The 26,173-nt window shown below is 43.6% G+C and overlaps 1 protein-coding gene across 1 annotated transcript in view; it reads right to left on the reverse strand.

Annotated features, from left to right (window-relative positions):
* LOC137312816 (probable C-mannosyltransferase DPY19L4) overlaps positions 1–26,173 on the reverse strand; it is a 96,686-nt gene that overhangs the window by 30,226 nt on the left and 40,287 nt on the right. The window contains exons 4-10 of the mRNA XM_067979226.1: positions 22,535–22,625; positions 21,825–21,946; positions 20,193–20,338; positions 13,294–13,417; positions 10,397–10,531; positions 4,577–4,708; positions 4,198–4,299 (exon numbers count right to left, since the gene is read on the reverse strand). Of these exons, the coding sequence (XP_067835327.1) occupies positions 4,198–4,299; positions 4,577–4,708; positions 10,397–10,531; positions 13,294–13,417; positions 20,193–20,338; positions 21,825–21,946; positions 22,535–22,625 (852 nt within the window). The remainder of the gene's footprint in view (positions 1–4,197; positions 4,300–4,576; positions 4,709–10,396; positions 10,532–13,293; positions 13,418–20,192; positions 20,339–21,824; positions 21,947–22,534; positions 22,626–26,173) is intronic.

Consider the following 26,173-nt stretch of genomic DNA (forward strand, 5'->3'; position numbering starts at 1 on the left):
ACTTGGACGAGGGTGGATTGATTAGGGAAAGCAAGCACTGATTTGTTAAAGGCAAATCGTGTTTAACTAACCTGATAAGAGTTTTCTGATAAGGTAACAGAGAGGGTAGATAAAGGCAATGCAGTTGACGTGGTGTATATAGACTTTCAAAAGGCGTTTGATAAAGTGCCGCACGGTAGGGTAACCATCAATATTGTGGCCCATGGAATAAAGGGGGCAGTAGCAACAAGGAGACAGAATTGGCTAAGGCACAGGAAACAGAGAGTAGTGGTGAACGGTTATTTATCGGACTGGAGGGAGGTATTTTTTAAACATTCGGTCATGGGATGTGGGCGTCGCTGGCAAGACCAGCATTTTTTGCCCATCCCTAATTGCCCTTGAGAAGGTGGTGGTGAGCCGCCTTCTTGAACCACTGCAGTCCGTGTGGTGAAGGTTCTCCCACAGTGCTGTTAGGTAGGGAGTTCCAGGATTTTGACCCAGCGACGATGAAGGAACGGCGATATATTTCCAAGTCAGGATGGTGTGTGACTTTGAGGGGAACGTGTAGGTGGTGTTGATCCCACGTGCCTGCTGCCCTTATCCTTCTCGGGGGGTAGAGGTCGAGGGTTTGGGAGGTGCTGTCGAAGAAGCCTTGGCGAGTTGCTGCAGTGCATCCTGTGGATGGTACACACTGCAACCAGTGCATCCGTGGTGGAGGGAATGAATGTTTAGGGTGGTAGATGGGGTGCCAATCAAGCGGGCTGCTTTTTCCTGGATGGTGTTGAGCTCCTTGAGTGTTGTTGGAGCTGCACTCATCCAGGCAAGTGGAGAGTATGCCATCACACTCCTGACTTGTGCCTTGTAGATGGTGGAAAGGCTTTGGGGAGTCAGGAGGTGGTGTTCCCCTGGGATCAGTGCTGGGACCACTGCTTTTCTTGATATATATTAATGACTTAGACTTGGGTGTACCGGGCACAACATCAAAATTTGCAGATGACAAAACCTGGAAGGGTAGTAAACAGTGGGGAGGATAGTGATAGACTTCAAGAAGATATAGGCAGGCTGGTGGCATGGGTGGAAGCGTGGCAGATGAAATTTAACACAGAAAAATCCGAAGTGATACATTTCGGTAGGAAGAACGAGGACAGGCAATATAAACTAGAGGGCACAACTCTAAAAGGGACACGGAACAGAAAGATCTGGGGGTTTATGTGCACAAATAGTTGAAGGTGGCAGGGCAGGTTAAGAAAGCGGTTAAAAAAGCATACGGGATCCTAGGCTTTATAAATAGAGGCATAGAGTACAAAAGTATGGAAGTCATGATGACTCTTTATAAAACACTGGTTCGGCCACAACTGGAGTATTGTGTTCAGTTTTGGGCACCGCACCTCTGGGAAGATGTGAAGGCCTTAGAGAGGGTGCAGAAGAGATTTACTAGAATAATTTCAGGGATGAGAGACTTTAGTTACATGGATAGACTGGAGAAGCTGGGGTTGTTCTCCTTGGAACAGAAACGGTTGAGAGGAGATTTGATAGAGGTATTCAAAATCATGAAGGGTCTAGACAGAGTAGATGGAGAGAAGCTGTTCCCAAAGATGACATGAGGAAAAATTTTTTTTACACAGCGAGTGGTTAGGATCTGGAATGCACTGCCCGAGGGGGTGGTGGAGGCAGATTCAATCATGTCCTTCAAAAGGGAACTGGATAAGTACTTGAAAGGAAAAATTTGCAGGGCTACGGGGAAAGGGCGGGGGAGTGGGACCAGCTGGATTGATCTTGCATAGAGCCGGCGCGGACTTGATGGGCCGAAAGGTTACAGCATGGAAGGAGACCATTCTATGAATGTGGAACGAGCCATCACAAGGAATAGCTGAGGCAATTAGCATAGATGCCTTTAAAGATAAGCTAGATAAGCACACGAGGGAGAAAAGAACAGAAGGATATGCTGATACGGTTAGATGAAGTACGGAGGGAGGAGACTTGTGTGGAGCATAAATGCCGGCGTAGACCAGTTGGGCTGAATGGCCTGTTTCTGTGCTGTAGACTCGATGTAAACAGTTCATGTAGAACTTTGCTTACTAATCAGTCAATGCAACACACAGCAAGATATTGAGCCATACGAACCAGAAATCCCAGGTTCGATCTCTCATTTTGTGCTCAGTTAGCTGATCTCGCCTGGATAGCATTCGGGTTATTACAACTGACCTCAGTGCTCCTAGGCTAGGGAAACTAACATCCCTTGGTTTCCATTCATGCTCACGGTCCAGTGAACCCCTACTGGAAGGTATATGGATGTAGACATCAGATTAGGACAGGATTGAGCTTGGCAGTAATGCCCGCCACAGTGAAAATAGGCTGTAAAGCGATTACTGTCTAGGCCCACCCATGAATAATGGCCACAGTATCCAAGGACCATCAGCAGTCGTGAAACCATAACCCAGAAAGAATCAGGAAAGGTACAAGAAAGCCAAGATCTCAGAGTAACAGCAGCAGGGACATTACAATTGGTCTCAATGTCATTAGCTCGGGGGGGGGGGGGGGGGAAAGAGGGAAAAGTCAACCGGCATTCCTATTCTAGCTCAATATCAAATGACCCTTACTGTTAAACCCATGCAGTTTATAAAACAAATTCTTTGCATACACTTCTGTTCAGCGATGCAGCCAAACTTTTTTCATGCAGAATTTTTAAATAGGATGTGAAATCACTTCAAACTGCACTCAGATGCTTCCAAGCAACCTAACATATTAACATTCCACAGAACAGCAGAACTTTCAAAGTATGAGATGTAGCCATGAAGCTTCAAAACATGAATGGTGTTGGCTGTTAGAATAAATGAGAATGGCACAAATGAAATGGAGGGATACAATGTGAGCCAGAGTAAGTTTAGGGATGCTACAATTGGCCTCAGGACAGTGCGTTTGGGAGGGCCAAAAGAAAAATCAGCCAGGGATCCTATTCCTGATTGCTATCTAGTCACATTTGTTGGATGGCACAGATGTGTACACATTGAGTGAGCACAGGATCAGGCTTAGCTGTGATGCCATCCACGGAGAACTGAATACCAATAGTCACTGTCTAGCCTCACACAAACAATGTCTCCTTCGATGGGGGTCAGTGTCCATGGACCATACCTCACCATCTTCAGGTGAGCAGGACAGAAAATATGTGAGAAGAGGGTAATTCAAATATATATAAAAAATAAAAAAAGGGGCAGAAATCGCTCGTGAAATAACAGAGAGCTCACCACACTCTCCGTTGTTAGAGGCGGAATGGAGGAGCAAGTTCCAGCGTTCCCACATGCGCAGTGAAACGCGGAAATCTGGAACGTGCTCCTACTGGTTTGCTGGCGATAGGACAGCTTCGAATTGAAAGGTAGATCGCAGCTGCAATCAGAGAAATCATTGAAAAAGCGCCAACTTGCTTATCTGCCCAGCTGGAAAGTAACTAATTATGCCACAAAACAGGTCCGCTTAAAAATACAGGTCTAAACTAAGTTTTAGCAGCACAGTAGGTCTTAATGACTGCCAAACAACTAAAAATTAACTTTTAAAAACGTGAGTCTCATTACTCTTTATTTTAATTGTTTTTGGTCATTAACATTTTTTTTTACTTTTCACTTCTGACTCTTTTATCTAATTCAGTTATTTCTTACTGTCTCTATTTTTTGCTGTCGATAACTGTTTTTACATTGATTTTAATGTTGTATCTTTCATTTCCTGGTTTAATGCTCCAAGCCGGCAGAGACAGTGAATGCACAGTGTCAAAAATGCTGCGACCTGATTGGTCGAGGGGAGAGATTGATCCTCTCGCTTCTCCCAGGGTTCTAGCTTTGCCTGAACTAATGTTGGGCTCTTCTCCGCTTCCTATTAGAGGAAGTGGCCAACGAAGAGACTGCGATAGGTTAGTGGGTTAGTATAAATCTCTGGAGCGGCGAGCAGTGTTGGTTCGCCCCGCCAAGCAATTTCTGCCCCAATATATTAAAAACACAACATAAAAATGAAATCCTTCGCTATTGCATTAAGAAATCTTACTCTAGATATTTGAGACAAGATTTCACTTAAGGCATTCCAATCCAAATGAACAGAAAGATCATTGTCTGCAAAAGGGATGTGTTTTTCAGATTTATTAATTAAAAAGAAACATAACTGGTCTTCAGCTAAGGAAGCACAAAATAATAATGACAAAATACATACCGACCTGCTAGATCTCGTACTTACCTTTATTACAAGATTTAAAGTGACTGAAACTGTGAAAACCAAATAGAAGTGAAGCAGCAATTTCATCAGCCTCGCTGCGAAGTGACCTTTTTTTAGATTTTGCTGTCAATTTTTTAAAAAAAAGGGAGAATGAATCAGAATTAAAACCTCATCACTAACACTTGCTTCAAACCCCAGAATATTTTTAATTAACTTCATTTCAAAAAGAAAATTTGATCTTCCCAATTATTAATCCTATTCAAAACAATGTCGAAAGCAACAAAGTTGACTTTTTGCAAGAAATACTTTGTTTTTATTAAATGAGTCCAATATGAAGTGGGCTGCAACACTCAAAAAGGTTAAAACTAAATGATGAAGCTTCAAGGCCATATTCTACTACCTGAATGTACTTCGCGAGATGTGAGCCACCTATGAAGCTTAGCAATGGGGAAGCCAGCAAAGCAGAATTTCTGAACTGCATAAAATATCCCAGTGCAAGACACACCAAATACATCCTGTACACGTCAGTCACCTGCAAGAGAGAACCAAGGACAATCCATAACCATTTAACAACTACAACAACACCCTTACAACAACAACAACTAGCATTTATATAGCAGCTTTAATGTAATAAAACATCCCTAGGCACTTCACAGGAGTGATTACCAAACAAAATTTCACATCGAGCCACATAAGGAGGTATTAGGACAGATGACCAAAAGCTTGGTCAAAGAGATAGGTTTTAAGGAGCGTCTTAAAAGGAGGAGAGGTAGAGAGGCGGATAGGTTTAGGGAGGGAATTCCAGAGCTTAGGGCCTAGGCAGCTGAAGGCATGGCCGCCAATGGTGGAGTGATTGAAATCGGAGATGCGCAAGAGGCAAGAATTGGAGGAGCACAGAGATCTCGGAGAGTTGTAGGGCTGGAGGAGGTCACAGAGATAGGGAGGGGCGAGGCCATAGAGGGATTTGAAAACAAGGATGAGAATTTTAAAAATTGAGGCGTTCCTAGACCGAGCCAATGTAGGTCAGCGAGCACAGGGGTGATGGGTGAACGAGACTTGGTGTGAGTTAGGATACAGGCAGCAGAGTTTTCGATGAGCTCAAGTTTATGGAAGGTGGGAGATGGGAGGCCAGCCAGGAGACCATTGGAATAGTCCAGTCTGGAAGTAACAAAGGCATGGATGAGGGTTTCAGCAGCAGATAAGCAGAGGCAGGGGCGGAGACGGGCAATATTACGGAGGTGGAAGTAGACGGTCTTGGTGATGGAGCGGATAAGTAGTCGGAAGCTCATCTCAGGGTCAAATAGGACGCCAAGGTTGCGAACGGTCTTGTTCAGCCTCAGTGACCAGGGTGAGGGATGGAGTTGGTGGCTAGGGAACGGAGTTTGCAGCGGGGACCAAAGACAATGGCTTCGGTCTTCCCAATATTTAGTTGGAGGAAATTTTTGCCCATCCAGTACTGGATGTCAGATAAGCAGTGTGACGAATGAGAGACAGTGGACGGGTCGAGGGAGGTGGTTGTGCGGTAGAGCTGGGTGTCGTCAGTGTACGTGTGGAATCTGATGGGTTTTCAGATGATGTCGCCCAGGGGCAGCATGTTGATGAGAAATAGGAAGGGGCCAAGGATAGATCCTTGAGGGAATCCAGAGGTAACGGTGCAGGAGGGGGAAGAGAAGTCATTGCAGGTAGTTCTGTGGCTACGACTGGATAGATTAGAATGGAACCAAGTGAGCGTAGTCCCACCCAGCTGGACGACAGAGGAGAGACGTTGGAGGAGGATGGTGTGGTCAACCGTGCCAAAGGCTGCAGACAGGTCGAGAAGGATGAGGAGGGATAGTTTACCATTGTCACAGTCACATAGGATGTCATTTGTGACTTTGATAAGGGCCGTTTCAGTATTGTGGTAGAGCGGAAACCTGATTGGAGGGATTCAAACATGGAGTTGCGGGAGAGATGGGCACGGATATGGGAGGCGACAACACGTTCAAGGGCTTTGGAGAGGAAAGGGAGGTTGGAGATGGGGTGGTAGTTTGCAAGGGCAGAGGGGTCGAGGGTGGTTTTTTTTGAGGAGGGGGGGTGGTGATGGCAGATTTGAAGGGGAGGGGGACAGCACCCAAGGAGAGAGAACTTAACAATATCAGCTAACATGGGAGCCAGGAAGGGAAGTTGGTTTTTTTTTTATTATTCGTTCATGGGATGTGGGCGTCGCTGGCAAGACCAACATTTTTTGCCCATCCCTAATTGCCCTCGAGAAGGTGGTGGTGAGCCGCCTTCTTGAACCGTTGCAGTCCATGTGGTGAAGATTTCCCACAGTGCTGTTAGGTAGGGAGTTCCAGGATTTTGACCCAGCGACGATGAAGGAACGGCAATATATTTCCAAGTCAGGATGGTGTGTGACTTAGAGGGGTAGGTGCAGGTGGTGGTGTTCCCATGTGCCTGCTGCCCTTGTCCTTCTAGGAGGTAGAGGTCGCGGGTTTGGGAGGTGCGGTCGAAGAAGCCTTGGCGAGTTGCTGCAGTGCATCCAGTAGATGGTACACAATGCAGCCACGGTGCGCTGGTGGTGAAGGGAGTGAATGTTTAGGGTGGTGGGTGAGGTGCGTATCAAGCGGGCTGCTTTGTCCTGGATGGTGTCGAGCTTCTTGAGTGTTGTTGGAGCTGCACTCATCCAGGCAAGTGGAGAATATTCCATCACACCATCTACAAGTGACTTGTGCCTTGTAGATGGTGGAAAGGCTTTGAGGAGTCAGGAGGTGAATCACTCGCCGCAGAATACCCAGCCTCTGACCTGCTCTTGTAGCCACAGTATTTATATATTCACAGTATTCATGTGGCTGGTCCAGTTAAGTTTCTGAATTCCGGTATTCTGGGTGTATTTTTTTTGGTCTTTTATTTTCCCTCTCTTCCCCTAGCCCACCAAGCCAAACTGCCCCTACGATTTCCCCCCCCTGCCCTAGCCCTGAACTCACATCTTTCTCCACTATTTCCCCTCATGCCCTCTCCGAGCTCACCTTAACCATGAGACCCACGTCACGCTCCCTCGACCCTATTTCCACTAAACTGCTGACCTTGACATCAAGTCAGCATTTGACTGAGTGTGGCACCAAGGAGCCCTAATAAAATTGAAGTCAATGGGAATCAGGGGGAAAACTCTCCAGTGGCTGGAGTCATACCTAGCACAAAGGAAGATGGTAGTGGTTGTTGGAGGCCAGTCATCTCAGCCCCAGGCCATTGTTGCAGGAGTTCCTCAGGCCCAACCATTTCAGTTACTTCATCAATGACCTTCCCTCCAACATAAGGTCAGAAATGGGGATGTTCGCTGATGATTGCACAGTGTTCAGTTCCATTCACAACTGCTCAGATAATGAAGCAGTCCATGCCCACATGCAGCAAGACCTGGACAACATCCAGGCTTGGGCTGATAAATGGCAAATAACATTCGCGCCAAACAAGTGCCAGGCAATGACCATCTCCAACAAGAGAGTCTAACCACCTCCCCTTGACATTCGACGGCATTACCATCACTGATTCCCCCACCATAAACAACCTGGGGGTCGCCATTGACCAGAAACTTAACTGGATCAGCCACATAAATACTGTGGCTACAAGAACAGGTCAGAGACTGGGTATTCTGCGGCGAGTGACTCACCTCCTGACTCCTCAAAGCCTTTCCACCATCTACAAGGCACAAGTCAGGAATGTGACGGAATACTCTCCACTTGCCTGGATGAGTGCAGCTCCAACAACACTCAAGGAGTTGACACCATCCAGGACAAAGCAGCCCCCTTAATTTGGTACCCCATCCACCACCCTAAACATTCACTCCCTTCACCACCGGCGCACCGTGACTGCAGTGTGTACTGTCCACAGAATGCACAGCAGCAACTCGCCAAGGCTTCTTCAACGGTACCTCCCAAACCCGTAACCTCTACCACCTAGAAGGACAAGAGCAGCAGACACATGGGAACAACATCACCTGTATCTTCCCCTCCAAGTCACACACCATCCCGACTTGGAAATATATCGCCGTTCCTTCATCGTCGCTGGGTCAAAATCCTGGAACTCCCTTCCTAACAGCACTGCGGGAGAACCTTAACCACACGGACTGCAGCGGTTCAAGGCGGCGGCTCACCACCACCTTCTCAAGGGCAATTAGGGATGGGCTATAAATGCTGGCCTTGCCAGCGACGCCCACATCCCATGAACAAAAAAACATTTAAATTACTTGTTATTGGATTCAGTACTTTGCTTTATTCATATTCAGATGGATGCCAAAAGTAATTATTGCGCACCTCATTGGTGTTTAATTCTTTTAAACGCATATATCGTGCTATCTGCCACCCTCTTTATAAAGATATTTAGTAAGGATCACAAAGATAGCCTTATGAATAAGGTCTGTTGTATTTGAAAAATTGAGACTTGCAGACAAATATGGACAACCATTCCCTCAAAGACTTGCATTAATGATCCAGACTGATTGCTTGGAAATTATGAAGCTCACCATTTTAGCCTTTTGTTTTATAGTGTAAAAAACCACTATTCATCAATCCTGCAATCATATCCATTACACTATTGCAAATAAACCCCGATTATATGTTCTAGGATATAGTCACTTCCCAGGGAAGCAGTTACCAAATCTATTCACTTGTATTGGTGTTATATTTACCCACCAGCACAAAAGAGCCACAAACAATTGGTCACTTGTGTTATCCTCGAAAACTCAAAGCACACAACTGCACAAAGGCAAGAATGCATCATATACCTATTCGTTATATGCCTGTGATGCACAGTAAGTCAAGAGTCTCAGACGAAACCAGAGTGAACATCCCAGTTCAGGCAGTCCATTTCACACAGCAATACAAGCATTAAACTACTTACCAGCAAAAAACTTGGAAGTGTAGCGAGCTGTGAGGAGGATAGTGATAGACTTCAAGAGGATATAGATAGGCTGGTGGCATGGGCGGACACGTGGCAGATGAAATTTAACGCAGAAAAATGCAAAGTGATACATTTCAGTAGGAAGAATGAAGACAGGCAATATACACTGAAGGACACAATTCTAAAAGGGACACAGGAACAGAGAGATCTGGTGGTATATGTACACAAATCATTAAAGGTAGCAGGGCAGGTTGAGAAAGTGGTTAAAAAAGCATACGGGATCCTGGGCTTTATAAATAGAGGCATAGAGTACAAAAGCAAGGAAGTCATGATGAACCTTTATAAAGCACTGGTTCGGCCACAACTAGGAATATTGTGTCCAGTTCTGGGCACTGCACTTTAGGAAAGATGTGAAGGCCTTAGAGAGGGTGCAGAAGATATTTACTAGAATGATTCCACGGATGAGGGAATTTAGGATAGACTGGGTTGTTCTCCTTGGAACAGAGAAGGTTGGGAGGAGATTTGACAGAGATATTCAAAATCATGAAGGGTCTAGACAGAGTAGATAGAGAGAAACTGTTCCGATTGGCAGAAGCGTCAAGAACCAGAGGACATAGATTTAAGGTGATTGACAAAAGAACCAAAGGTGATATGAGGAAAAACTTTTTTTACACAGCGAGTGGTTAGGATCTGGAATGTACTGCCAGAGCGGGTGGTGGAGGCCTTCAAATGGAACTGGATAAGTACTTGAAAGGAAAACATTTGCAGTGCTACGAGGAAAGGGCGGGGAGTGGGACTAGCTGGATTGCTCTTTTTAGAGCCGGCATGGACTCTGTGGGCCAAATGGCCTCCTTCCGTGCTGTAACCTTTCTATGATTTTCAAAACCCTACCAGTTATAAGGACCCAGATACACTCCACTAAGTAAGGGAAGCTGAACACAAGTGACATGCTTTGGAGCAGTGTGTTAATACCGATCATTATACTGGATCTAGCAATATTGACACCTCTTGGGATGGATCTGAGGCAGTGTAGCACAATCAGTATGATTCAGCTACTCTCTACTACCAATTTCTACATCAAATTGATACTGAATTTATGCCTATAGCAGTATGAAAATCATAGTACAAACATGGTGATCACTAAACACATTCCACAAATACTCTTCCAATTCACTTGTAACAATTTGTAATGACTTAACCTTGACCGCCCACCACTACCAAAATACAATTAACATGGTAAAAATGTTCTGGTCAGCTACAATTAATTTCTCTGTACCCTCCTCCCTTTGGTCTTTGTCCACACTTCATCCTCCCCACAGCAAGAATTTATATTCTATTTTTCACATACCTTACGGCTCTTAATTAGATCCAGGCAATCCAACAGGAAGAGACTGATGGCTTGTACAAATAATACATAGTGACTAATCTCCCACATCATTATAAAGGCAAAAGTAGATGCACACATCAGGATATATGAAAACATCTAGGGCAGGAGGAAACACCAACATTAGCTTTTGTACCCAAGATCCTATACACAGATCTCAATTTAAGATCTACATTATTACACAATTTACATTTATATAGCACCGCTTACATTGGAAAGATACCTCTCAATATTTATAGTGTGGAGAAGAAAAGAAAATGGACACAGTGTGAGGCAAGTACAGGTAGACAAAATTAGGGAATGGAGCTGGAAGATCGAGTGAAATGCTTTGAGACATCTTTTGAAAGCAAGAATGCAGGAGGTAAAATGGAAGGGATTTAGGAGGAGAGTTCCAGAGGGGAAGGGGCATGCCAGCTTAAAGAGTGGCTAACAATTATGAAGTGAGGGGATGGGCAAAAATGAGCAGACCAGTATCAGCACAGGGACAAAGGAGTGAAACAGGGTGCATTTTGAACGAGTTGCATTAATGCAGGGTGGATCCAGGAAGGATGATTAGGGGAGCAGTTGAGCCTTGAAGTTATAATGGCATGGATTAGCATCTCAGCACTTGGCAGAGGTGGGCAAAATTTTGAAGATGGAAAAGGGTACTGGGTGAGCGAAAGGAGTGGGGGATGCGTAAGACGTCAGACTTGGAGGAACGCAAAGTTCTCGGAGGGCTATAGGGGGTTACAGAGAAGCCATGGAGCTATTTGAACACGAGGATGTTCATTTTAAATTTGAGGCGTTGGTGGACTGTGAGTCAATGTAGGTCAGCGAGCACAGGGGTGATGGGTGAGCAGGACTTGATGTGGGTCAGGATATGGGCAACAGAGTTTTGGATGAGCTCAAGTTTATGGAGTGTAGAATATGAGGGGCCAGCCAGGAAAGCATTGGAATAGTTGAGTTTGGAAGTAATAAAAGCATGGATGAGGGTTTCAGCAGAATGGGCCGAGCCAGGGGCAGAGACAGGCAATGTTGTGGAGGTGGAAGTAGAAGTAGGCGGTCTTTGTGATGGACAGGATATGGAGTCAGAAACCCAGCTCAGGGTCAAATAAGACGCAGAGGTTACAAACAGTCTGGTTCAACCTGGGACAGAGGCCGGGGAGAGAGATTGAATCGGGGGCAAGGGTACGGAGTTTGAAGCGGGGGCTGAAGATAATGGTTTTGGTTTTCCCAATGTTTAACTGGAGGAAATTGTGGCTCATCCAGGACTGGATGTCGGATAAACCAACTGATCACGCAGAATTTGTGGATGGGTCGAGAGAGGCAGTGGTGAGGTAGAGCTGGGTCTCAAGAATCGAAGGACAGCATGTAGTTGAGAAATGGGAGTGTGTGAAAATCTGTCCTCCTCTGGCTGTAAGGGTCCTATGAAATGAGTCTGGGCAGTCTCAACAGATAAACCCACAGCACAAATGCCTATATTTGGCAACCTCACTCAATATGCATGAGGATAACTGTGTGGGAAAATGAAAAAAAATTACACTCATGCAATAATTCACACTGAGTTTATGAAGTTGGAACAGAGTTGAGGGAATTTGCTCTTCATTTGGTATGTCAACTAAAATGCAAATGTAGGACTTGCCAAATCTAATGAGGTACAAGTTATACTGCAGTTATACAGGGCCTTGGTGAGACCACACCTGGAGTATTGTGTGCAGTTTTGGTCTCCTTACCCAAGAAAGGATATACTTGCCATAGAGGGAGTGCAGCAAAGGTTCACCAGACTAATTCCTGGGATGGCAGGACTGTCGTATGAGGAGAGATTGGGTCGACTCGGCCTGTATTCACTCGAGTTTAGGAGAATGAGAGGGGATCTCATTGAAACATAAAATCCTGACAGGGCTAGACAGAGTGGATGTTTCCCCTGGCTGGAGGGGGGTCCAGAACGAGGGGGTCATAGTCTCAGGATATGGGGTATGACATTTAGGACTGAGATGAGGAGGAATGTCTTCACTCAGGGTGGTGAACCTGTGGAATTCTCTACCACAGAAGGCTGTGGAGGCCAAGTCACTGAATACATTTAAGAAGGAACTAGATAGATTTCTATACACAAAAGGCATCAAGGGGTATGGGGAGAGAGCGGGAATATGGTATTGAGATAGAGGATCAGCCATGATCAAATTGAATGGCGGAGCAGGCTCGAAGGGCCGAATCGCCTACGCCTGCTCCTATTTTCTATGTTTTTATGTTAAGTTGCCTTGCACATGAAAAGCCATCCTAGTTTGAAATGACCACCAAAAAATATTTGCATCATCACATTTTTCCTAAGAATCCCGGTAGCTATTTCAAAAATGGTCAGGAACACAACAGTAGAGCAAAAGCCCATGAGATTACTGGCTTTACATCTTCCTTTACTGGGTGAAGGGGAAATGAGAGAGAACTATATTGTTTCTATATGTGTAACTGATAATTTGGTCACCTGTTACTTGTTACCCTATTCTGTCCTCACTAGCAGTAGGATTTAAGGGGAAGCTAGATAAGTACAAGAGGGAGAAAGGAACAGAAGGAAATATTTATAGGGTGAGATGAAGTTAGGTGGGAGGAGGCTTGTATGGAACATAAACACAGGCACAGACTGGTTGGGCCGAATAGCCTGTTTCTGTGCTGTAAATTTCTACGTATGTAGTAGCCACCATCATCGTAATGGATATCTTCAGGAAAGCTAGTTTTACGTGACCAGTGACAACAATCACCAGCTAAAAGTCAAAGACAGGAGCTAAAGGTACAGGTAGCAAGGAAATTCAGGTTTTCCACTCAAAAATTAAACATCATACAAAAATCTAAGTTTGGATGACTGAGGTTCATCACTTCTTCACATTCACCTCCAGAGTAGAATTAATGTTGGTCTTCAGGTAGCCTGTGAGTGCCCCAACTTGTAATGCAAAATATGGTAATGCCCAATTTTCCCTTAAAGGAATGGTATGTTCCACTCTGGTTGTATCTGCCCTAGAATAGACAATGAAATCAGAAGTACGTTAGATAAAGCACATGCAATTCTGAAGCCTAACTCTAGGTGTCAGACTTCACTCAATGGTAACACATTCGCCCGAATCAGAAGGTTCAAGAAATTGGAGCACATAACCTAAGCAGATACACCAGTGCAGTACTGAAGGGAGTGCTGCACTGTTGGAGGTGTCGTCTTTCGGATGAGACGTTAAACCAAAGTCCCATCTGCAATCTCACATGGATGCAAAAGATCCCATGGCACCATTCGTTGTAAAGTAGGGGAGTTCTGAGTGACCTGGGCAATATTTATCCCTCAACCAACATCACTAGAATCATTGCATCATAGAAAGGTTACAGCACGGAAGGCCACCATTCGGCCCAATGAGTCCGCGCCAGCTCTATGCAAGAGCAATCCAGCTAGTCCCACTCCCCCACCCTATCCGTGTAGCCCTGCAAATGTTTTCCTTTCAAGTACTTATCCAGTTCTCTTTTGAAGGCCATGATTGAATCTGCCTCCACCACATCCTCAGGCAGTGTATTCCAGATCCCAGTCACTCGCTATGTAAAAATGTTTTTCCTCATGTCACCTTTGGTTCTTTTGCCAATCACCTTAAATCTACGTCCTCTGGTTCTTGACCTTTCCGCCCCTTCATGATTTTGAATACCTCCATCAAATCTTCTTGCAACCTTCTCTGCTCTAAGGAGTACAACCCCAGCTTCTCCAGTCTATCCACGTAACTAAAGTTCCTCATCCCTGCAATCATTCTAGTAAATCTCTTCTGCACCCTCTCTAAGGCCTTCACATCTTTCCTGAAGTGCGGTGCCCAGAATTGGACACAATACTCCAGTTGTGGCCAAACCAATGTTTTATAAAGATTCATCATGACTTCCATACTTTTGTACTCTATGCCTCTATTTATAAGGCCCAGGATCCCCTATGCTTTTCCAACCGCTTTCTCAACCTGCCCTGCCACCTTCAATGATTTGTGAACATATACCCCCAGATCTCTCTGTTCATGTACCACTTTTAGAGTTGTGCCCTCTAGTTTATATTGCCTCTCCTCGTTCTTCCTACCGAAATGTATCATTTTGCATTTTTCTGTGTTAAATTTCACCTGCCTCGTGTCTGCCCATGCCACCAGCCTATCCATATCCTCTTGAAGTTTATCACTATCCTCCTCACTGTTTACTACCCTTACAAGTTTTGTGTCATCTGCAAATTTTGAAATTGTGCCCTGTACAACCAAGTCATTAATATATAAGAAAAGCAGTGGTACCAGCACTGACCCATGGGGAACACCACTATATACCTCCCTCCAATCCAAAAAACAACTGTTCACCACTACTCTCTTTCCTGTCACTTAGCCAATTCTGTATCCATGCTGCTACTGCCCCCTTCATTCCACGGGCCGCAATCCTGATAAGCCTACTGTGCGGCACTTTATCAAACGCCTTTAAAGTTCATATACTCCACATCAACTGCATTACCCTCATCCACCATCTTTGTTACCTCATCAAAAGATTCTATCAGGTTAGTTAAACATGATTTGCCTTTAACAAATCCATGCTGGCTTTCCCTAATCAATCCACACTTGTCCAAGTGATTGTTAATTCTGTCCCGGATTAGCATTCCTAAAAGTTTCCCCACCACTGAGGTTAAACTGACTGGCCTATAGTTGCTGGTTTATCCTTATACCCTTTTTTGAACAAAAACAGTTTATCTGTCATGTATCCCAAGTGCGCAAATTGGCTGCCACGTTTCCCTAAATTACAACATTACATTACACTTCAAAAGTACTTCAATGGCTGTAAATCACTTTAGGACATCCTGAGTTCATGATAGGCACTATATAAATGTTTTTACATAAAGGAAAGGACTTGCAATAAGAACATAAGAAATAGGAGCAGGAGTAGGCCATACAGCCCTCAAGCCTGCATCGCCATTCAATATGATCATGGCTGATCTTCAACCTCAACTCCACTTTCCTGCCCGATCCCCATATCCCTTGATTCCCATGAAGTCCAAAAATCTATTGATCTCATTCTTGAATATACTCATCGACTGAGCATCCACAGCTCTCTGGGGTAGAGAATTCCAAAGATTGACAAGCCTCTGAGTGAAGAAATTCCTCCTCATCTCCGAGGAGGAGGAATTTCTTCACTCAGAGGCTTGTGAATGTCCGACCCCTTATCCTGAGACTATGCCCCCAAGTTCTAGACTCTCCAGCCAGGGGAAACATCCCCTCAGCGTCTACCCTGTCAAGCCCTCTCAATCTTAAATGTTTCAATGAGATCACCTCTCATTCTTCTAAACTCCAGAGAATATAGGCCCAGTCTACTCAATCTCTCCTCGTAAGACAACCCTCTCATCCCAGGAATCAATCTAGTGAACCTTCGTTGCACTGCCTCTAAGGCAAGTATGTCTTTCCTTAGGTAAGGTGACCAAAACTGTACACAGTACTCCAGATGTGGCCTCACCAAAACCCTGTACAATTGCAGCAAGACTTCTTTACTCTTATACTCCAACCCCCTTGCAATAAAGGCCAACATATCATTTGCCTGCCCAATTGCTTACTGTATCTGCATGCTCACTTTGTGTTTTGTGCACAAGGCCACCCAAATCCCTCTGAATACCAACATTTAATAGTTTCTCACCATTTAAAAAAATATTCTGTTTTTCTGTTCTTCCTACTAAAGTGAATAACTTCACAATTCCCCACATTATACTCCACCGGCCACCTTCTCGCCCACTCACTTAACCTGTCTATGTCCCTCTGCGTCCTCCTCACAGCTTACTTTCCCACCTAGTTTTGTACGAAAGAGTTACTGCAAATCAACATCTGTAATGACAATGTCTACATTGCTAAGTTTGATTGGCTAAATGCATATTAAAGTAGGTCAAAAAAAAACTTCAGGGAGTATTAAAATAATGAATTCCTGTACCATCTACATTAAAGAAGAAACTTTACACCATCTTGAAAATGCTGTTCTGTCATGAAATATTTACTTTAGATTGGCATCTCATGGGAATTTAATTCTACAATATTTATATATACATACAAATTAAGAAATCAACTTTTTAAAGCTAAGTTGGTGAAGCAGATTCACATTCCAATATGTCATCCCAGAGCTGTAGAACAAGTGTACACCTATGATTTTATTGAATTTTTAAACTCGATTGTACCATCCTGGGAATACACTAAATGAAAGAAAGATAGAACTTGCATTTACATCACACATTTTATGACCCCAGGATATCTCAAAGCGCTTCAGAGCCAATAAATTACTTTTGAAACGTAGTCACTGTTGTAATGAGGGGAAATGCGGCAGCCAATTTGCACATCACCAACAGCAATGAGATAGATGACCAGATCCTGTGGGGTTTTTTTTGTAAGTGATGTTGGTGACGGATAAATGTTGGTCAGGCCACTGGGAGACGTCTCCTGCTCTTCTACCGATAGCGCCATGGGATCCTTTATGTCCACCCGAGACGGCAGGTGGGGCTTTGATTTAACATCTCATCTGAAAGACGGCAAATTCAACAGTGCATCACTCCCTCAGTACTGCAATGATCAGCCTTGATTATGTGCTACAGTCTCCAGAGTAGGGCTTTATCCTACAACCTTCTGACTCGAGACGAGAGTGCTATCACTGAGCCAAAAGGCTGACACCTTATGGATGTTAGACATAACACAAAGCAGGGGGGGGGGGGGGGGGGAGAAGGAGCAGGGAAATTAAAAATTGGAGAGGTAGTTCCACACCCCCTCCCAAGCCTCTATCACCCAATTTCCAACAGTTGATTATAAATCAGCTCTGGCAAACCCCCCAAGATTTTCTTTTGGGGGGGGGGGGGGGGGGGGAGGAGCAGGGAGAATGTTTGGGGGAAAAATTAGCCATGGTTCCTAGAACATGATTAGGCTTGCCTATGATACACTCCAATGGTCAAAGTAGCCAACAACACTAAATTGTCAAATTAAGAGTAGCCAAGTGGCCCATGAAATTGTACCCAACAAGAGTAAGGGAGGAGGAAAGAAAACTGGAGAAAAAAAACCACACATCTATGGTTCGTATTTTGGGGTTCTATATAGCAGCCTATACATGTGGCACATCATTCATATACCACATGTGAAGGACGACCTACAGAAAGCGTTCATATTTGTGGTACTAATAAGTTAATCATCCCTCAATTGTTGCATAATCTCTCAAATATTTGACCCTCTGTTACCTCACCCTCAAGGAAGCAGCTGCCCACTTGTCCCTAATGGCACAATGGATTTCAGGAAGTTATCGAGTAGGTCATTTTGGCCAGAACCTTATTTCTCCACTACCACAGTTGCAAGTCCTATTTTATTTTTAAAAAGGCAAATTAAAAAGGAGGAACAGGACAGCTTAGAAGCCAATCAGAGCAGTCCTATATTCATATCTCAGCTAGTCTTGATTGAAATCCACATTTCCAAGGATGCACATGCTCTCACCCAAATCAGGGAGAGAACTTTCTTACATCACTCAGATGCAAACCCCAAGAGTGGACCAAGTAATGTGACTATTACACCTTTAACATCTCACTGAAGTCAGTGATCTGGAGCAATAAAGTTGGTGCAAAGCCCAGGGGAGGCTTCATGCTCCTAATAGCCATCCAGTGAATCCTCCAAGATTAAATGGACATCAGCAATGACAGGATTGGGCTCCCGTGATGCCCTCCTCTCCATGGCTGAATAATCTGCCAGCATTGATTATATAGCCTCACAAATGAAGAGTGGATGAGGGACTAGTGCCTATGGAACTGTACCCCAGCAAGGGTCAGTGCCTTCAGGGAAGGAAGGGGAAAAAAAATAGAAAAGTACAATAAAAAAGGCATACCTCAAATCATTCACTCTGACAAACTATGTGTGGATACATTCTACTACAGTGCAGTCATGATGCCTGTACACAGAAACAAAGGCTGATTTTCAGCTTGGTGTGGTGTACGGATGCATCTCTGACAAGCATGGCATTTTGTGAAGTTTGTTTATTTAAATACAGTGTTCTTAAAGCAGAGAAGGTTAAAGGGAGATTTAATAGATGTGTTCAAAATTATGAAGGGTTTTGATGGAATAGTTAGGGAGAAATTGTTTCCACTGGCAGGAGGGTCGGTAACTAGAAGACACAAATTTAAGATAATGGGCAATAAAACCAGGGGGATGGGGTTATGATATGGAATGCCCTACCTGAAAAGATGGTGGAAGCAGAATCAACAGTATCTTTCAAAAGGGAATTGGATATATACCTGAAAAGGAGACATTTGCCAGGCTATGGGGAAAGAGCAGGAGAGTGTGACTAATTGGATAGCTCAAAGAACCGGCACAGATACGATGAGCCAAATGGCCCCCTTCTGTGCTCTGTCAAATATAGTATTGTACTTACTGAATGGTCCCAGTACAGATTGGGCCATGCACTTGAAGCGTTGGCCTGGGTGGTGGGGGCGGGGGGGGGGGGGGGGGGAAAGCGACAGCGACACAGAAGCAGATTTAATGAGCTGCTGCTATACACCTTAGAAAGGACAGCTATAACTCCAAGCAATGCAAGTTAGCAGCAAGCAAAACGACAACTTCACTGCAGTGAAAGTGATAGTTGAGGGTACTGCCAGAACTTGGGTAGGAAGGGGAACTGCCCCCTTTATCAAGAGGGTTCTGAAGGTGATGCTGAATGATGTGCAGCAAAACTGGGTTGTAATTTTTGGATCCAAGGGCACCCTACTCAGAAATCTGCAATTTGTGCTGCCAGGAAAAAGAGGCAACCAAGCAGGTGAACACCATGTTGCATGCGAGAAAGTCATCAGCACAGAAAAGAAACAAAAATACTACTGAAAGAGTACAAAGCCCTCTATTGCTGCTGATCACTTTTCTTCAGGCAAGTGATAAACACTGTGGTAAACAAGACATCGGTGACCTGATGCATGCAGTAGTGCACTGCAGGTAGTGTACTACAGACTGGCTGATTTGACAGAGGTCACCTGGGGCAGCTTCAAAAAAAAACAGTTGCTTTCAAGTTGAAGCCAGTAATGATTTTCACCACCAGGAGCAGAGCCATCCCAGTTGCGGGTGGAATTTGCAGGTTAGACTGTGGAACAGGGCAAAGTTCTGAGACTGCTTCTCTGGTGTAGTGTTTAAATAACAGATTTTTTTTTGGACATGCCCAAGCAACCCTGATGGGGTTGATCGACACCTGCTTGGGCAAGAGTGGGTTGGATCAGGGCTGGGCACCTCCGGTGCAGGGGCACTGGCCTCCGTGCAGTCATGCAGAACTCATCCTCTAGCTCCCCGAAGGCAAGAATTTTCCAAATGAATGTCAATCCTACGGACATAAGGTTTGAATTAATTAATGGTAGAGGCAAAAAATTAAAAATATGGAAATTCAGGGAAAAATGGCCATTAAAAAAACATGCACAGAAAGAAATGCAACAAAAAAAAAGTCAAAAAGCAAAAGCACCGCTTACACAACTCCCAAACCAGCTAAACACAGCTGTAAGAGAATGACTGCCAGGAAATTAGTTGAAATGTGCCCGTTTGAAACAAGCTTTCAGCAATCATTTCAGTAGCAAACTGCAGACTAGGGCAGTCCTATCCTAATTAGCACAATTTTTACATCCTTAATGAGGTCCATGGGTGCCTTATAATGCACGTTCATACAGTGAAAGAACACTCCACTCGGTGGAGTGACACATCTTATTTTTTTTGACTACATAATCAAGGTAAAACAAAAACAAAATCTGATTTCCGAATTACGACAGCCTTACCGGTTGATTATGTACCACACTACTGTAAGCATGCCTGCCATCCACGTCCCACTCAGCATCCAGCTTGTGACATATAATGCAGTCACATAAATTGCTTGCAATCCAAATATTATGCCAATGTAAAAATAAACTGGCTCAATTGCTTCCTACAAAAAAAAAATTGAAAAGACACAAATAAGGCTCAACAATACCAGTTTTTGCAAAGTAAGTTTATAGAGAATGGACAAGAGTATTAAGCAGGGTCTCTAGGATGCTCCCTTTAGAAGCCATAGGGTTAATTCCATGATCCTTCTGTAGCCCCATCTCTGACCCACACTCCCTGCAAGCCCAGCTTCCTGCTGGATGTCAAGGAATTACCCGTCATATTATATTTCTTTATAAAAGTGATTCAAAAGGCATTTTGTTTACACTAATTAGGAAGTTATAAAGAACGGTGTTATTAATGTTACAGTGCAGACACCGTAATACAGTTCTGCTGAAGAAATACTCCAGGATAAGTTCATACATTGACCTTATAAAATATTCATTAAAAATATGCATACCTCCCAGAACCTGTCTTTCACAAAAAACTAAATCACATTGTGACAGGCATCTATTATTTTTTAGGGATTTGGCACTGAAATCAGATGTTTCTTTACCTAGCCATTGCAGTGTGACGGTAGAAGTGACTGGTACTGCAAATAGAACATAAGCAAAAAAAAAATCATGTTTCAGTGTGTAGTCTCTCCATGTCCAACATGTGATGGGTTTAAAGGGTATTCCGTGCAGTGCTCGGAGTTGGAGTATGGTTTTCTGTAAGTTTAACAGCTGAATTTGCCATCTTGTGCACCAGTGCTGCTTTTCCCAGCTGTGATGGTTAATGTCACTTGACCCAATTCAGAAGCAGAACTTGCTAAAAATCCATGAAGATGATGGCTCATTTATTCTTTAATTTAAGAAAAACAAAAATGATAGAAAAGGTGAGGAGAGTTATCTTTCTAATCGGTACTTAAGGATAAGGCCATCGTTAGATCCTCGTCTTGTTCTGATGAGAAGCACCTTTAAATAGCCAGGGTCTGTATTGATTTAAGTCAGCAGCTTCATTAAGATCAGTGCTTTCAGTGGAGGCTGCTGACAGGCAGCTGGAGGTAGGTGCATACTACCTTAGCCCTCACCTCTGTAGCTGGGGGCTGGTGGTTGGCAGTTGGCACAGGGACGGTGTTTTTGGCACTCTTTTGTGGGTCAAGGGCTGGAGTCATGGGCAGGTACATGGGAGAGCTGCAAGCCAGCAGATCTTACCGACAGGAGCACTGGAGGTGAGTGCTGCGATAGAGGACAGATTCAGATGAGTAGGGAGAGGCAGAGCAATCAGCAGTGTACAGTAATGCGATTATCCACCAATTTCTATTATCCACGAGGGCTGTTATTCCATCACGGCAGTTTATCAAGGTTCTGTTGTATTGGACCCAGCTGCCCTTAAGAACCTACATTAACGGTGATCTTATTGCTACAGAACATTTACTCTCTCCTGACACCGCAAAAACATTCAACTTCATTTTAATTACTTCATTTTCAGAATAAAAAATTTAAAATAAATTGCAGTCATTCAAAGAAAGTGTCTATGGCTGCAGTACACATTGGCAGAGTACATACCTGACTACCAGTAACACGATACAGTATGCCAGTGAAGACTTCTGGGTACAGATTGATTTGTTGCACTGAATTAAGGGTTCTTAATGATAATGTCTTGTTGTCATGTATCAATTCAAAAAGGCCTAATAGTAAAACAAAACACTTTCCATTAAAGAGGGACATTGAAATTGTGTAACATATGGAAGGAAAAATACAGCTCTAAACTGGTTTAAACATACTAAGCAAATCCAATGAAGGGACTTCCCCCAAAGCACATTGGTAAATCTACACTGTACACTGGCAAATCTACCTTCTTTCACTTTTATACAATATGTAACTAAGTTCCTTGTCTGATAGTTTTCCTCCATGAAAGATGGCTTGGTTATACATCAGGATGACCACAGCAGTAATGAAGAATGACAAGTATGCATTATCAGAGGTGCAATAGCACAATGGACATTGTACGTTTACAACAAAATAACCTGCATATCTGGCAGTAAATTAATGCAGAAAACCTGAAAGAAAAACTTTACACCTCAGATAGGAGCTAAAAGAAACCTAGACAATAGTGGGGTAATAGTCACGCTACACAGGGAGAAAAGGCAAAAGGGCATTTATCTACAGTAAAGTTAGAAGTACTGCTAAAGGTTATGCGTGGCTTCAACTGATTGTGTCTTAAATTGTGGGAAAATCTGCCAAACTAAGATGCATTGCAAAATTTCTTAAAATACCTTCTTGGATTGATGTTGCCTGCAACATCTTTTTATAATAGTAGTAGTACATGCCACTGTCCGCTTGAAAAGAAATTTCTCGTTCAAGATCCTAAAGGGCACAGAAAAGGACACAAGGTTGGTGAGGGGATTTAGTGTTGTTCTTATGCAATAAGGTTGACAATGAGAAACCTGAAATTTGTGTTTCAATGACTTTCACGTGTTGGAAAAAAATATCACATACCAGCAAATTAAACTGAAGTGTGCGTACACATGCAAATTTGTGCAGGGGATGTACAAATGTTGGCAGTGGGTGGGGCAGACGGCAAGATATCTACTCAGTCAACTTTTCTGTTAGTTCTGAAACATACAAGGGGAGATATTCCTGGGTCTGCACCTGGGTGCACTGATCACCTGAGCATAGCGAATATTGGCTAATCAAGGGGTTCGAAGCACACAACTGTAAAGGAACTCACCTGATTTTCCTCTGTTTAACCATGTGTTCCTTTATAGGCATGTGCTCCAACCCGCTAGATTTTTCATTATTCGCTGCACCCAGGCACAGACCCAGGAAAACCTCCCCGATTATCTCATTTCTCCTCACCAAGGAAGGTGACATGTTACTCATTTAATAAAAAGAACAAATGATGGAAACCTGGAACAAAAGCAGAAAATGCTAGAAATACACAGATTAGTCAGCATGTCAACAGACAACACGGATAACGTTTTGGGTGTTACCCTTCGTTAGAACTGAAAAATACGCATTTTAGTAGGGTGGGGAGAAAAGAAACTGCAGATGCAGGAGGCTTGAAATGAAAATAACAAATTGCTTGTAACATACTGTGGATCCCATTCTTAGCAAAAAATAAAAAAAGTCAATGCCTTGGACACAGACCCCCAAGGCATTGACCCAACCAGAACTGTGTACTATTGAGGGGTCTGCACCGAAATATTAACTTGCCTCCTCTCCACAGATGCTGACAGACCCACCCCCACATCGATAGCATCCCCTGTTAAAAAAAATGGTGGATATAGCTTATGGTCTGGTTACTAAAGTTTCATCTTCCTCCTGGGCTGCTAAAATACTTTTCTTGAGGCTTCTGTTGAGCTTGGTTGGAATAGTAGAGGAGGCAACAGATAGAGGTCAGAGTACGTATGGAAGGGGGAGTTAAATGACACGGTACAGGGAGGTCAGGATTAAGCTTGCGGGCAGAATAGAGGTGCTCAGCAAAGGTGTCATTGGTTTCCTAATGTAGAGAAGACCACACTATGAGCAGCAAATACAGTTTACAATATTAGAGGAAAATAACTGCTGTCTCCCATGGAAGAATTGCTGTTGCTCCAGACAATGGTGTGGGAGGAGGCGAAGGAATAGATGTGACATCTGCTGCTGTTACACAGGAAGGTACCAGGGTGGGCCGCTGCAAGTGGAGGTGGTGGAAGGGTGAACAAGGGCATCCTGGTGGTAACGGTGCCTCTGGAAAACAGAGAAGGGAGAGGAACTGAAGATCTTAGTGGCAGGATCAATGTTGTAGGTGATAGAAATAGATGATGATGATCTGGCGAATGCGGAGGCTAGTGGGGTGGAAGATGCAGACAAGGGGACCACGTCATTGCTGCGAAAGAAGGGGGAGGGGTGAAAGCAAAAGTACCGGAAACAAGACGGACCTGTTCAAAAGTTCTGCCGACCATTGTTGGGAGGAAACCTCACTCAAGGAAAAAGGACATTCAAGAAACGCTATGAAAAATGGAATAATCACAACAGATGTGATGGAGGCAGAGAAACTGGGAGAACGCAGTAGAGATTTTGTAGAAATTGAGGTGGAAAGAAACATTGGGCCAGATTTTGCTGTGAGCAGTGAATGAACAGTGCCAGCCATTTGTTAGACTTGCACTTGCCCATAGACTTTCTATGAGCTTTTACACAGCACCCTCTACAGGGCATCTGGGTCCAGTGTGACCAGGGCAAACAGCTGTGTATCTCCTTAACCAATCAGATTGAAGCATCCTTAACGAGCGGTGCAGACTGAACCAGGAAGCGTAAGTTAGAATTGTGAATTCGATGTCAAATCAGGTACAGTAAGCAAAATAGATTGGGAAAGAAATATTGGATTAAGAGACAGAATTAAAGGAGACAAAGAAAAGGAAAAAAATTACTTTTTTTTTTAAATGTCCAACAATAATTAAAATCTGAAGGAATGAGACTCCACACTTGTAAAAGTTAATTTTCAGTGCCAGGGGTGTTTGGCAGTAATTAAGACTTACCACGCTGTTAAAATGGTACTTAGACTTGACATGGTTGACTTAACTTTTATTGGCGAGTTTAGTCCGTATCTGAGACGTCAGTATTGGAACTTTGCGCTGTTCAATACATTTGAACAGGGAGCCAGCCAGCGAGATGCTGTTTTTGCGCAGCTTTTGGAGGAGTAGGGCATCTGGTACAGCGACTTCCGGATTTCCACGTTTAACTGCACACGTGCGGTCAACGGAAGTTACTGTCCAATTTGCACATGAACAACAGTGAATGCTGTTAGCCTCACCGTTATTTTTACAGCAAAATCCGCCCCAGATCCAGAGAATTATGAGAGTAGGTAGACTTGTAATAGATGTCTGTGGAAAACCTATCACTAGAGTTGAAGAGACAGAAGTCCAGGAAGGGAAGGGATGTCAGAGATGGATTATATAAAAATGAGGAATGGAAAGCATAGTTAATGGAATTCTCAAGATCAGAACGAGGCAGGATCAAAACAATGGGCAATGCAATGGAGGAAGAGGTCAGCAAAGGGACCTGAATAGGATTGGAACAATGAGTGTTCTATATATCCTATACAAAGACAAGTATAGCTGGAACCCATGTGGGTTGCCATAGTGACAGCTATTATCTGGGATTAAAAAAGCTGTTCTTGGCTGAACATTTTCTCACCTTGCAGAAGGTTGTAGTGGTGGATGGGAACTGTTTGAGCCACTGTTCAACTATTTATTTACATATTTTTTAAAAATGAGAAATGAATAATGGCTCAAACATAAGTTATGAAACTCTGGCTTTAATTTTCTTACATTTCTGGTAGGAACAGTTACAAGTGATAGCTGGAAGAATACAAAAGATTGCAATCTGGAAAGCTAATTTAGGTTCACTGTGGTATCTGATTCGCATTATACGCCACTGTTGATCTTTATTAAATCTGCCATTTTCAAATTCAATGATTCCCAGGTACTACCACCTCATCCTAACTGCCAACCCTGGCTGCATTAATAAGACCTACCACTATGTTTTATCTCCATTTCACTTTTGGAATTTACTTAGTTTGCACTGTGACAACATATTCCTATTAAATACCCCTGATTTTATGTCATTAGAAACATCAAAACTGGTTCTTCTAAATAGAGTACCCCTATTCAAAAATCACAACTCTGACTGGAAACAAAAACATTAGCTTAAAAGGGAGAGATAAAAGGTGTCACTATGGCAATTCACAGGTTGAGCTATACCTGTTTTTGTTTGTAGGATATGTGGAACATTAGATCGACCAGGGTTTTGGTGCTTCCTCCAGCTTTGTTCTGATCTTGAGAATTCCATCAACTATGCTTCCCATTCCTCATCTTTATATAATCCAACTCTGACTCATCTTCACTTCCTGGATATCTCTCTCTCTCACTCAT

This window comes from Heptranchias perlo, chromosome 3 (assembly GCF_035084215.1).
Source record: "Heptranchias perlo isolate sHepPer1 chromosome 3, sHepPer1.hap1, whole genome shotgun sequence".
NCBI lineage: Eukaryota > Metazoa > Chordata > Chondrichthyes > Hexanchiformes > Hexanchidae > Heptranchias > Heptranchias perlo.